Raw genomic sequence first — 11,727 nt, 5'->3', positions numbered from 1 at the left:
CTAGGGTCTTGGGTCATACAGGGCAAGCAAGTTGGCTGAACTGTTTGACATAATGTGCCTGCTGTGCATCTGGTCTCCAAGATAATACGCTCTCTATCGCAACCACAGCAACAAGTCAAGATGGCCGAGTTGGTCTAAGGCGCCAGTTTCAGGTACTGGTCCGAAAGGGCATGGGTTCGAATCCCATTCTTGACATTTGACATCATTTTAAATCCATGTGCTTAAATTTTTTAATTAACCCCTTCTGTGTTTTGCTCGACGCCAATTTTCAACAATTAAATGCAAATCCAAGCTCATGGCTAATTTTCGACAAAATGGCAAGGAAATGTTACTGCTAAAAATTTAAACAGCGTCGAAACTTCTAAAGACAATTATTTTCTGTTATAATGTTTAGATTTGTGTATCCCAAGTCCCTACCAGCATCTCTGATCCGAATCAATGATCCATACTTCACTTTTCACAAGTCAAGATAGATCTTCCTCAGATCATCATAATCATAATAGTACGAATCACACTCTTACGGACTTTCAGATCACCTTCTCTCGTCGAGAAAAACAAACCAGACCGTAGACCCGAAGTCTAACTTGGCTGATATTACTCTGTTACATATTGACATGGACTGATCCAAACTTATGGGCCAGGTATGCAGCCCATAAACTCGTAAGGGGCAGGTATTAGGCCCTAAAAGCCTTCTGGGCCATGACATGTGCGAATTAGAGAATTTTTTTCCCTTCGGCTTCGCAGGTCGCCGGCTCGCCGCTGCTCGCGAAGCGCTCGCATTCGCCGTCGTCCGCAGACTGCCGCTGCTGCCCGCCGTCGGCCATCTCTGACGCCTTCCCAGCGATTCTCCCCGCCCCTACCGCCTCCGCCCCGGCGCCTCTCGAGTCTCGACGTCGACGATGGAGGGCCGCCTCCTCGACAAGTCCCTGAATCCGAACAAGCTCCTCAAGGAGCAGTAAGTCCAGCGTCCCAAGCCAAACCTGAGGCTGCTGTCCTGACCGCTCCCCTTCTCACCCTTAACTGCTGTCCTCCTCCGCCTTGGTGATGCAGATTTGTGAGCAACCTGACGGGGTCCTCCATGTCGGAGATCGCGGCGCTCTCCACCATCGTGCCGGTGACCGTTTCAAATCTCCTGCCAATTTTCTGTACGCGCACACGGAGTTGAGATTTGACTCTCTTTTTTTCTTTTGGTGCGTAGGCATTGGTGGTTCTCAGGAAGTGGAGCAGCGGAGGTCAGTTCATCTGAAACGCAGTGAATCAGATCTCCTATTATATTGTAGTGCTTCCGTTACGATTCCGTAGGTACGACAAATCTGCAAGTGAGCTTCAATAATATGATTGGAAAATCAAATTACTAGTACGCAACAGTTTTGCAGATTTGTCGTAGCTACGGAATCGTTATTATTGGTTCCTTGGGGTTTATTTTAAGCCCTGTCACATCAAATGTCAATAATATGTGGATCTGTTAAAAATTATATCATGTCCCCCTCCATTTTTAGTTATCTGCTAAATCTGATGACTGATGCTATTAAGCCATCCATTTCAACTATATTCTCTCTGTCTTTTAAGTTTGCCCTTTTAAATTTTCTCGGCATTAACAAATAATCAGCTCACCTTTTGCTTTCCATGTGTGGAGTTCATCTGACAAATGACAATATTTCCCTTGTTTCATCGTGTTTTAGATAATACTAGGAGGGATGCAGCGAAGAAAAATGATGATAAAGTTCTTCCTGTTCGTAAAGATTGGATGCAGTACTTCTCTACACTGGTTGTAGATTATCTCACTGTTGTATTGCCAGTTCTTTTGGTTTTCACAGTAAGTACCCCTTCCCTGTATTTTCATTTTGCTTAGATTCCAGTATTTCTGAACTAAAGAGAATCAAAGAGCTCATGGAGAAACAAGTGTTACAATCCAGGGCATGAGTTAAACATATTTTAGTTGGAAGCAAAGTAAAATAGTGATCCTTGGGTTATTCCTTGTTTTTTTTCGCAGGTCTTAGCTGAATGGGCTTATACATGTGCTATTTCTCTCATAATCCTGATATCTGTCTACATCATGTTTAAAAGGTATTTGATATGAGCTATTATGTCTAATTTTGTTGAAAGCCTTTTTAGATTCTGCCATTCTAAAGTTTGTTTTTGCATTTCCTTCTTGCAACACAGCAATGCTATTCTGGAATTGATGTAATCCTGTCCTCCCAGGTCTCAGTCTCATCTTAAAGCTGGACTCAGCCAACCGCCTTCACTCAGAACAGATATATCTTCTTACCGAGTGTCAGTGGTGTGCAAAAGTTTATTAATTAGAAAAATTAGTAATCCTTCAGTAGTAGAGATGTAGGAGCAATATTGAAGTATCAAAACTGATTACATAATCTGTAGGTTCTAGTGACATGTTTGTGCATACTAGCGGTGGATTTCAAAATCTTTCCAAGACGCTATGCCAAGGCTGAAACATATGGTAGTGGCATCGTAAGTCATACTTCAGCCTTTTTTCCCTTCCATTTTTCTTATCTTTATGTCTTCACAATCAATTTTGCAAATTGTTGTATATATTCATGTCTTGTATGTTGCCATTGTATAAGGGGTTTTTTGCCTATTTGTCTGGTCCTGTGCGTGTATATGTTCAGACCTAGAATCCTCATGGTGAATACGAGTGGTATTCATAACACAACTAATCATAAACCTTCTGTGCATACACGCTGCCTGCTACGAATTGTTCATACAGTCATAAAAATGTTTAGGTTGCTATTTGCTAATAATATATGAGTATATGCTTGTTTCAGTGAACAGAATGTTGGGCATGAAACAAAAACTAATATTCACCTGTTGTCATCTTCTATTCCTGTATTTTGCACAAACAGCCTTTTTATTTTATTTTATTTTCTAGAAATGGCATGTAAGGAACACCTATGATCCATTTTTTTTGTTGTATCTTAGTTTTTATTTAAATTACTTTTGACCTCTTGTCTAGGAATTATTCTTTGCTTACCGTTTTTAAGTTTGATCCTATGCTGCCATGCCCAATTTTGAATGTATTTGCTACTAGTTTTGAAAGTTCAGAAGTTGTGATGTACAATCTGAAATCATCTTCCCATCTTAATTATGTTAAGAATTTGACACATGGTCTAACAGATGGATCTTGGAGTAGGATCTTTTGTAGTGGCTAATGCACTGGTATCTAGACAAGCACGAAACATAACCTCAATGTAAGTCCTTAATTATGATTTGATATCATTTTTCATAACCAAAATATCTTTAGGGATACTTAGACACTTGGATTATGTGTGGTGCGCTGCACGACATATTACCACTGATTTGTATACTGACATCTTATCCTTCATTAATTTAGTGTAATCACTGAAAAGCATATCTTCTTTCACAGGTTTCTCTGTTTTAATTTGTTAATTTCACTGTATGATTACATTAGTTTCTGTTTGATAGGTCTGCCAATAAACAATAGTCTACCATATTCATATAATGTATCTTAATCCTGCTTGTGTTCCTTAGGAGTTTCAGGGCAGCACTGAGTTCCGTAAGTCCACTGGTATTTCTTGGGTTTGCTCGCATTATCTCAACATCGGGTGTTGATTATCAGGTGCTTTTTTGTTTCTTTTTGTACCAACTATTTACATTACTATTTACTTATTCAGTCATTCATTGTAATTGCCACCACATGCACTGATATGGAACCTATTTCGTGTAGGTATGCCATTCGTGCAATTTTTTGTCGCCTTTTTCTCCAGTGATTTATACTTCATGATGCCAGTTTCCTCTTTTGTGGACACTGAAGCCCTATAACACAGAACATAACTGAATACACTGTACTACATCATATTTCCTTTTCAGTAATACTGAAAGTGGAGTGATTGGATATCAAATTGCCTGGCGAAATGGAGAAGTTATTAAGTGATTCCATGTTTGAATGCTGTATTCTGAAGACAATACTTCTGTTTGTTATCTTGTAGGTTCATGTAGGAGAATATGGTGTTCATTGGAACTTCTTTTTCACCCTTGCTGCTGTTTCTATCCTTACATCCATTGTCAGGATTCATCCAAAGCATTGTGGTCTAGTCGGTCTGCTTATCCTTGCAGGTACAGACTTGTCCAGCTTGGTTTGATGGACTTTATATTGCAGTAATCCTTTTATTAAGGTCCATCTCTGTTATTTATTTCAGGATACCAGATTTGGCTATCTTCTGGATTGAATGAGTACCTCATTTCTGATAAAAGAAGTGCTGATATAATCAGCCAGAATAAGGAAGGCGTTTATAGCATACTTGGTAACAAATATATTTCTACATAATTTATAATTTGTTTTCTTAAAAGGCTGAGAAACATATAGCTGTGCAACCCTGTCAACATGCAGATGCAGGCATAAATGCAGGTTTTTACGCATGCATCTTAACCTTTTTCTTTCTTTCTTCTTACCCTATCGCTGTATGCTACACATAGTTTCGTACTTTGCTAGGCTTATTTACACACTAATTAGTAATTACCTTTAGTTATTGGGCCTTTTTGATAGCTGCATGGCATAAATTTGCACGTGTTGTATTTTAAAATTGCTGTAGCATTATGCATTCTGTTAATTGATTCCCTCCCATGACACAGGATACTGGGGTATGTTTCTAATTGGTGTTTCTCTGGGTTACTATCTGTTCGTTGACACTAGTTCAAAAGGCAAGAGCAGGAACACTCAAGTGGTAAAAGTCTGGGTTCTTGCTGCAGCTTTTTGGTAAGAAACAATAAGCACATACATAATTACTGTTTTTAATCTTTTCTGATCGTTGCACATGTCATGTTTATAGGATTTTGGCAATCATCCTTGATCGCTATATTGAGAGAGTTTCTCGGCGAATGGTAAGATACTAATTTTGCTGACTTTTTACTCTAGCATGAAATCAAACAATACTAAAGCCATCTTGGTGAATATTTTAAAAGTTACTATGCAATGTCAAAGCAGTTTTATGGTTTGTAGACCAGAATATTGTGGTCTTAACACTGAATGAAAAAGTTATGCTGGTCAGGAACACTTATTAATGCTTAAATGGATGATTATGGTGTAAATGAAGTTATAGCATTTAAATTTTTAGTTAGTAGTGGTATAAAAGGAGTAGATACAATGAAGCTTAACCTTTTCTGACCAGACTATAGATTCAGTCGGAAGTTAATACATGTAGCTTAAAACTTGATCAAGGTGTTCATTTTGCAGTGCAACTTCGCTTATGTTATGCTTGTTTTCGGCCAGAATTTTCAGGTATTGCTCTTTTCTTTCTTACATAAAATTATAATATGCATTTATTGTCATATTGGAACTCTCAGTTTAGTCAAATTTGTCTTTCTTTCATATTTTTGCAATCTCTCTGTACGCCAAACACTGAACAATTCAGACCACATCATGAATATAACAGAGATCAATATCTGCCTTATCTGATGATGCCTACAAATTATCCTGTAATGAAGCCAAAGAAAACCAAGGCATCAGGAACAAATTATTATTATTCAGTCTTATATGCTTTAAATATTTTTATCTTTCAATTGGTATGTATTACATGTTCCTGCTCAGTATAATGTTCACAGCATGGCCCAAAATTTCATCTCTAACCTTTATATTCATTGCTTTGCCTACCAATGTTACTCTTTGATTTGATGATTGGGGAGTAACATTTGTCATATCATCAGACTCATGAAAAATGGCAAGGGTGGTTGCAAAGTCATGAAACTTATTACTTACCCAAATAAATGAACGCGCTTTCTTAAAAGTCTACCAACAATGAGTTTCTCTGGGTTTCTGTGTCTGAGTTGTTTTTAGGTATATTTCTTTGTTCATGCTCCACTGTTTATACTGACTGTGATTATCTGATGCAGGTTTTATCTATCCTCACATTAGCAGACTTCATTTCATATGAAAAGAACTTGATTCTTGAAGATGCATTCAATCAAAATATGCTTGGTTCATTCCTTCTGGTAAGATCATTGCTTGCTTTCTTTGTTGACTGGAAAGTGAAACTTCTTGAATAAATTAACCTTGCTGCAGTTTCTTGAAAGTTGTTCAGTTTGCCAGGTTAGATGAACTGAAACTTAAGTCTATTTTGTTCTTCCAGGCAAATATCCTAACTGGTCTGGTAAATCTCTCAGTTGACACGCTCTCTGCCTCTTCGCTGACTGCCTTCATGATTCTGTCAGTATACACCTTTACTTTATGCATGGTTACTGGCCTTGCCCATTTTTTTGGTGTTAGAATGAAATTCTGGTGATTTGTAATCTAGCATTTGATATGTTGTATGTATTCATTAACTTGTCTGCGAGCTAGTTGCTCGCTTGAAATAAAACCAAATATTTTTATGAGAAAAGACAAAACCAAATTGCTAGCCTAATTAGTTGATCCGGTCATTAATTCTGCCTATACTCTAGATCTGACTTCTTGCTGACTTGTTCACTTCACGAAACCATTTCCAAGAGAAGTTTTCGAGTTTCCTTGTGTCCCATCAGAAACTTTCTAGTTTTCCTTCATAAGTTCATATCATGGAGAACGGGCTTGCTGGTATTAATTAATACTGCCGTTTACTTTTGATCTGAAGGCGACACATCCACCATAGATATGTTGACGAATTAAAGGCAATCTGTCAAGCGCTTGTTGTTTCATTAACTCGGTGCCTAAGTCAGAATTTGGATTGAAGAATCATAGGTTCGTACTGCTCTAGGCTCTAGCTACCATTTGTCACGGATAGAGTTGAAAGTAGGGTTCAGGAAACAGCGTTGTATTTGAATGTTACTCTCTGGCTTTCTGCGGATGATATCTGAAGAATTTGGGTGCCACTTATGACCTATATATGGTATATTCTCTGATGGAAACCACTTATTCTTCTTAGAAAGCAGAAAGATCACAAGTATCATATGTACTGTACCGAGTATGGCGCAACTTACATGGATAATGTACAGAGAGCAATGCAGCCGCATATGATCCTATATTTGATCGGTTCATGTGGCTGCTGAAAGAAAAAAAACGTATCCCCACCTTATTTATCGATGATTGACTTTTTGGCAGCAAATCCTAAGTCTCGTAGCGAAAGAAAACAGGTTAGAGCCATGCAGCTGTCCCTTTCTGCACCCATAAATTTTACGGTGCTAATGGAACCTGTCGTTTTTGTTCTTAGAATGGATAGGTAGTAATTTTGTTACTAGAAGCTTGGATTGGAGGGTGAGACAACCTGAAATCGGTTACTGCCGAAATTCTTCCTCACAGTTGGTTATCAGAAATTCTGATGGTATGCTCACAGACCCGTTTGGTACCATGAGGATCGCGCCGCGCGCACCCTGCTCGATGCTGGTCTGGCAACGAACACATGTTTCCTGGCTGTCGGTTTTAACTAGTCGTCCCTTGATAGCTACTGCATCACTGTTTCACAAGTTACTCCCATAAGTTAATGATAGCATCGCACTGGATGATGCCACCCGGTCGGCCGTCGGCCATGTTCGCCTGGCATGTTCATTGCCCCATTTGCCCGTGCGCCAGGCTGACCGGAAGGACGGCCGGCCGGCCTTGATGGCGCAGGGGTCGCCGTCGCATTAAGTTGCGAGAGGACTTGGCGCTGATGTACCCCGTCGACCTACTAATTGTGGCTGTCACCGGACAAAGCAGGGCTTGATCTCCCGGTAAGACAGATAGCAGCCGGCAGGCACTCGTCGTCGACCCATGCGGGCAGTGTTCCATTCATCACTTGCAAGTGCAGATTGTACGGTGTAGCACCGCTGCTAGCGTAGGGTTTGTGCCTCGTTACCTTGCTGCTTAGTTAAGAAATGGTGAAACTATACTGGGGGTTAACGGTAACGCACGGCTTGAAGACACCAGTGTAGCATGCTGCTGATCCATGGAAGATGTGCAGCAGACAGGCTCATTACTAACGATGTCCATGCATTAATCTGATCACAAGTTTCGCCGGAGACTGCCACGCCGGTGGCCGCTGGGGATAACCTCTCGCTCGCCACCGTCCCTGTCGCCGTCGCTATTGCGCACGACGGCCAAGTTGACGAGACATCAGGTACGCCGCATTAACTCGCGACGATGGCGAGAGCTCGCCGGTCGATCCATCGCCGGCCGGCTGACCCGGTCAGTCTCCGGCGATCCGAGGCTCTGGTTGGTAGGTCGCCAGAGCCTTTAAAGTTCGCCTCCTGCATGGAGGGTTGGAGCGTTTGACCATCCGGGCGTCATGCGTTTAAAGTTCATCATGATCGGTATGCTCTGCCTCGTGCGTGGGTACAACTGTAGAGAGCCATCGCATACAATACAATACAAGTGCAACTGCAAGTAGGCCAGTCACACTTTGCAGTAGTAGTAGGTTGTTGCTCGGAGGATATGCCAATCCCAACGCAGAAGTTGACCCTGCTGCACCGCGGACGGCAGGTTGACTTTTGGTCACTGGCATCATTTCCCTAGGATGCACCACCACTCCAGGCATTGCGTGAACATTAAGGGCCTGTTTAGATCAGGGCGCAAAAAGGCAAAAAAAACTTTTTTGCAAAAGAATCTTGTCAATTTGAAGTACTAAATGAAGTCTATTTACAAAACTTTTTGCACAGATGGGTTGTAAATCGCGAGACGAATCTAATGATGCTAATTAATCCATGATTAAGCAATAATTAGCGGATGGTTACTGTAGCATCACTGTTGCAAAATATGGATTAAGTAGGCTCATTAGATTCGTCTCGCGATTTACAGCCCATCCATGCAAAAAGTTTTGTAAATAGACTTCATTTAGTACTTCAAATTAGTAAGATTTCTTTGGCATCTTTGCGTTTACGGCTTTTTTTACGTTTTTGCGCCGGGAACTAAACAGGCGCTAAGTGTGCATTGCTTGCTTCCATCTGTACTTGGGGTAGCTAAAGTACCAGTACACCAGGCATGTACGCACAATCAGAGTGTTGCACCACTGCGAGATCTATCAGGTCATATCACGTGTCAAGAGGCGACGAAACGGTAGAAGAATCCAGGCTTGCCTGGTCCCGCAGTGGAGTCAGCGACGGAGAGAGCTGGAGGCTTGCATTGACTCGGAAGCCATCCAACGCAAGCAGCAGGTCGACGCCAAGTCGGAAGGGGACGGCCGACGGCATGGTGAGCAAGCTTTCGTGCTCACGACGATCAAGTAGTCAGACGTCAACGAGCTTGATTTTGATCGACGGATAGAGTGATGCTACGCCGTGTGGCTCCAGTCACTAGCGTTTATAACCCCCGTCTCTGATGACCCTGTCACAGCAGAGTATTCGCGTGCAAGCTACCAAGTTTTGGTGCGATACTACTACGACTGAGCTTTGACTCTCGATAGCCCGACTGGTTATCAGGTCACTGTGCCAATCCACATGCAATGGTCGCTCTACCGTTTGACTTTTGCTGTGCTGCGTGTGGTACTGTAGCGGCGCCAGGGGCTGACTCATCCCAAAGGTGATGGTCAGCTCTTCTCACCTTGCTAGCTACCGTGTGCTGCCCACTGCCGTCTAGGAGTACTCTACAGGTGCCCAGTGTACACGGTATGGATCCCCGGCTGTGGATATAAATAAATAGGGGACGCAGACGCCCATGCCATGGACCCTTGTCCTTCGTAGAGTACACTACACCTTGTACCCCACCAACACTCTCCTCGATCGCTTAGCTCACCACCGTGCGTGCTATCGGCGGCCGGCCGGCATCGTCGAGCGGCGGCGGCGGCGACTCCATGGGGCGGCCGCCGTGCTGCGACAAGGAGGGCGTGAAGAAGGGGCCGTGGACGCCCGAGGAGGACCTCGTCCTCGTCTCCTACGTCCAGGAGCACGGGCCCGGCAACTGGCGCGCGGTCCCCGCAACCACGGGGCTCATGCGGTGCAGCAAGAGCTGCCGCCTGCGCTGGACCAACTACCTCCGCCCGGGCATCCGCCGCGGCGGCTTCTCCGACCAGGAGGACAGGCTCATCGTCCACCTCCAGGCGCTCCTCGGCAACCGCTGGGCCGCCATCGCGTCCTACCTCCCCTACCGCACCGACAACGACGTCAAGAACTACTGGAACACGCACCTCAAGAAGAAGCTGCTCGTCCAGCAGCACCAGCACCAGCAGCGCGCCCCCTCCACCCTCTCGCCGCCGCCCAACAAGGGGCAGTGGGAGCTCAGGCTGCAGACCGACATCGACCTCGCCAGGCGCGCCCTGCGCGACGCGCTCTCCGTCCCGCTGGCGGGGAAGATGATGCTAAGCGGCACCCGCGGCGCCACGGCCCCGGCGCCGCCGCCGTTGCCCGCCGAGTCGCCGCCGCCGGCGCTGGTGCAGGCGTACGCGCTCACCGCGCGCGACGTCTCCTGCATGCTGGACGGGTGGGCGCGGCCGACGCCTGGGAAGAAGAGCGGCAGCCCGGCGACGCCGCCGCCGCCCGTCGCCGCGGAGAGCGCGTCCGGATCGACGTCGGAGCTGACGGAGTGCTCCGCCTCCATCTCCAGCGCGCCTAATAGACGCGCCGCGCCGGTGGCTGCCCAGCTGTTCGTGCGAGAGGAGAAGGCGGCGGCGGGCGGGGAGGAGGTGCCGCTGTCGGAGATCGAGTCGTGGCTGCTGGAGGACGGCGGCGGCGAGCAGAAGCCGGCGCACGACGGCCTCCTGCTCGATGCGGCCCTGTACAATTTCGGCTTCTAAATGCTACTATTTGGACTTTCTACAATCTACATACGCTGCCGATTCTAGCCTATGTAAGTTGCCGTTCTTCTTATGCTTGTGTCATCCGTACAAAAGGTACGCAGATGCATGGCGATTTGCGTCGCTGCATGAAGCAACCAAGTGGGGTGATCGTTGTCTGTGAAAATGAAGCTGAAATGTTACTTGATGAATGTTACTTGATGTTCACTCGTGTGTGCGGCTGATAGCAAGGAATCATACATCTGGCTTTCCATGGATAGTCTTTTGAAAAATGAGAATTTCCTTTTTTTTCCAAATTTCTTAGTCGGCGAATTCAATTGTTCCATGTGAAATTGTTGAAAAGTTCTGTGAAACTACACTACTAGAATCAGATTTATTTCGAAGTGGTTACACACTATACTAACTTCTATGAAAATGTTACTCCAAGTATTTTCTCCTATCTCACAACCTTTTTTTTCATACTGCTCATCAAGTCGTCTGGCCGTGCTTTCTTCATTTTTACTGTAGGTTTCATGATTAATATAAAAAATATGTTGCTCATCATGAATACAGAGTACTTCTTAAAACCGAGAATTAGTTGATCTATTTTTAGAGTGACCAGGGGTGACCGGGTGAGTGGGTGACAATAGCAATGGGGGATGAGGTTGGTTGTATGGTGTTTCTCGTCCTAGGATTGAAAATCTATTAGGCTGACACCGTACTCCGTGCCCCTATTTCTAACTATAGCGTTACTGCTTAGGGTGCGTTCGGATCCCTCTAAAAGCTAAAAAATATTGGGGTGTACAATTAGAGGTCTAAAAACTGTCACCCCTCTAAAATTTAGAGGCCCGTTCGTTTCAAACATCTAAACCATGAAAAAGGACAGTTCTGCCCCTCTTTCCATGCAGAATTCATGCAAATAACAATCCATCACAATTACACCAACATAACAATCAATATAACTGATTAGATATTGTTCAGAAGCAGCATTTGTCCGAAACAAACAGAATTCATCAATTAATGACAACCGAAAATTGTACAGAGCATACATGTTATACTCACGGAATGCATTGAAACCTTCAGAATGTCCAGGTTATTGTAC

General features: G+C 44.0%; 2 protein-coding genes and 1 non-coding gene across 4 annotated transcripts; all 3 read left to right on the top strand.

Annotated features, from left to right (window-relative positions):
- The first annotated feature begins 114 nt into the window (after nucleotides 1-114).
- TRNAL-CAG lies at nucleotides 115-195 on the top strand. The gene has a single exon. It is a non-coding gene; the product is annotated as a tRNA-Leu (tRNA).
- Nucleotides 196-695: 500 nt separating this feature from the next.
- On the top strand, nucleotides 696-7,023 carry LOC112875257 (uncharacterized protein At4g17910). 2 transcript variants are annotated; one of them, XM_025939039.1, is made up of 17 exons: nucleotides 696-955; nucleotides 1,051-1,114; nucleotides 1,199-1,232; nucleotides 1,683-1,816; nucleotides 1,994-2,067; nucleotides 2,203-2,281; nucleotides 2,380-2,469; nucleotides 3,133-3,206; nucleotides 3,517-3,595; nucleotides 3,966-4,092; nucleotides 4,176-4,280; nucleotides 4,609-4,732; nucleotides 4,806-4,857; nucleotides 5,210-5,254; nucleotides 5,866-5,964; nucleotides 6,102-6,178; nucleotides 6,579-7,023. In XM_025939039.1, the coding sequence occupies exons 1-17, from the start codon at nucleotides 900-902 to the stop codon at nucleotides 6,673-6,675; spliced, it is 1,410 nt and encodes a 469-aa protein (XP_025794824.1). In that variant the 5' UTR covers nucleotides 696-899; the 3' UTR covers nucleotides 6,676-7,023. The 2 variants fall into 2 exon arrangements, with proteins under 2 accessions (XP_025794824.1, XP_025794823.1); XM_025939038.1 differs by having other exon boundaries at nucleotides 3,508-3,595.
- Nucleotides 7,024-9,568: 2,545 nt separating this feature from the next.
- LOC112875258 (transcription factor MYB30-like) lies at nucleotides 9,569-10,853 on the top strand. The gene has a single exon (XM_025939040.1). The coding sequence runs from the start codon at nucleotides 9,708-9,710 to the stop codon at nucleotides 10,644-10,646; it is 939 nt and encodes a 312-aa protein (XP_025794825.1). The 5' UTR covers nucleotides 9,569-9,707; the 3' UTR covers nucleotides 10,647-10,853.
- Nucleotides 10,854-11,727: the final 874 nt, after the last annotated feature.

The sequence above is a fragment of the Panicum hallii genome, chromosome 9, assembly GCF_002211085.1.
Source record: "Panicum hallii strain FIL2 chromosome 9, PHallii_v3.1, whole genome shotgun sequence".
Lineage (NCBI taxonomy): Eukaryota > Viridiplantae > Streptophyta > Magnoliopsida > Poales > Poaceae > Panicum > Panicum hallii.
This window is presented reverse-complemented; position numbering and strand designations above follow the sequence as displayed.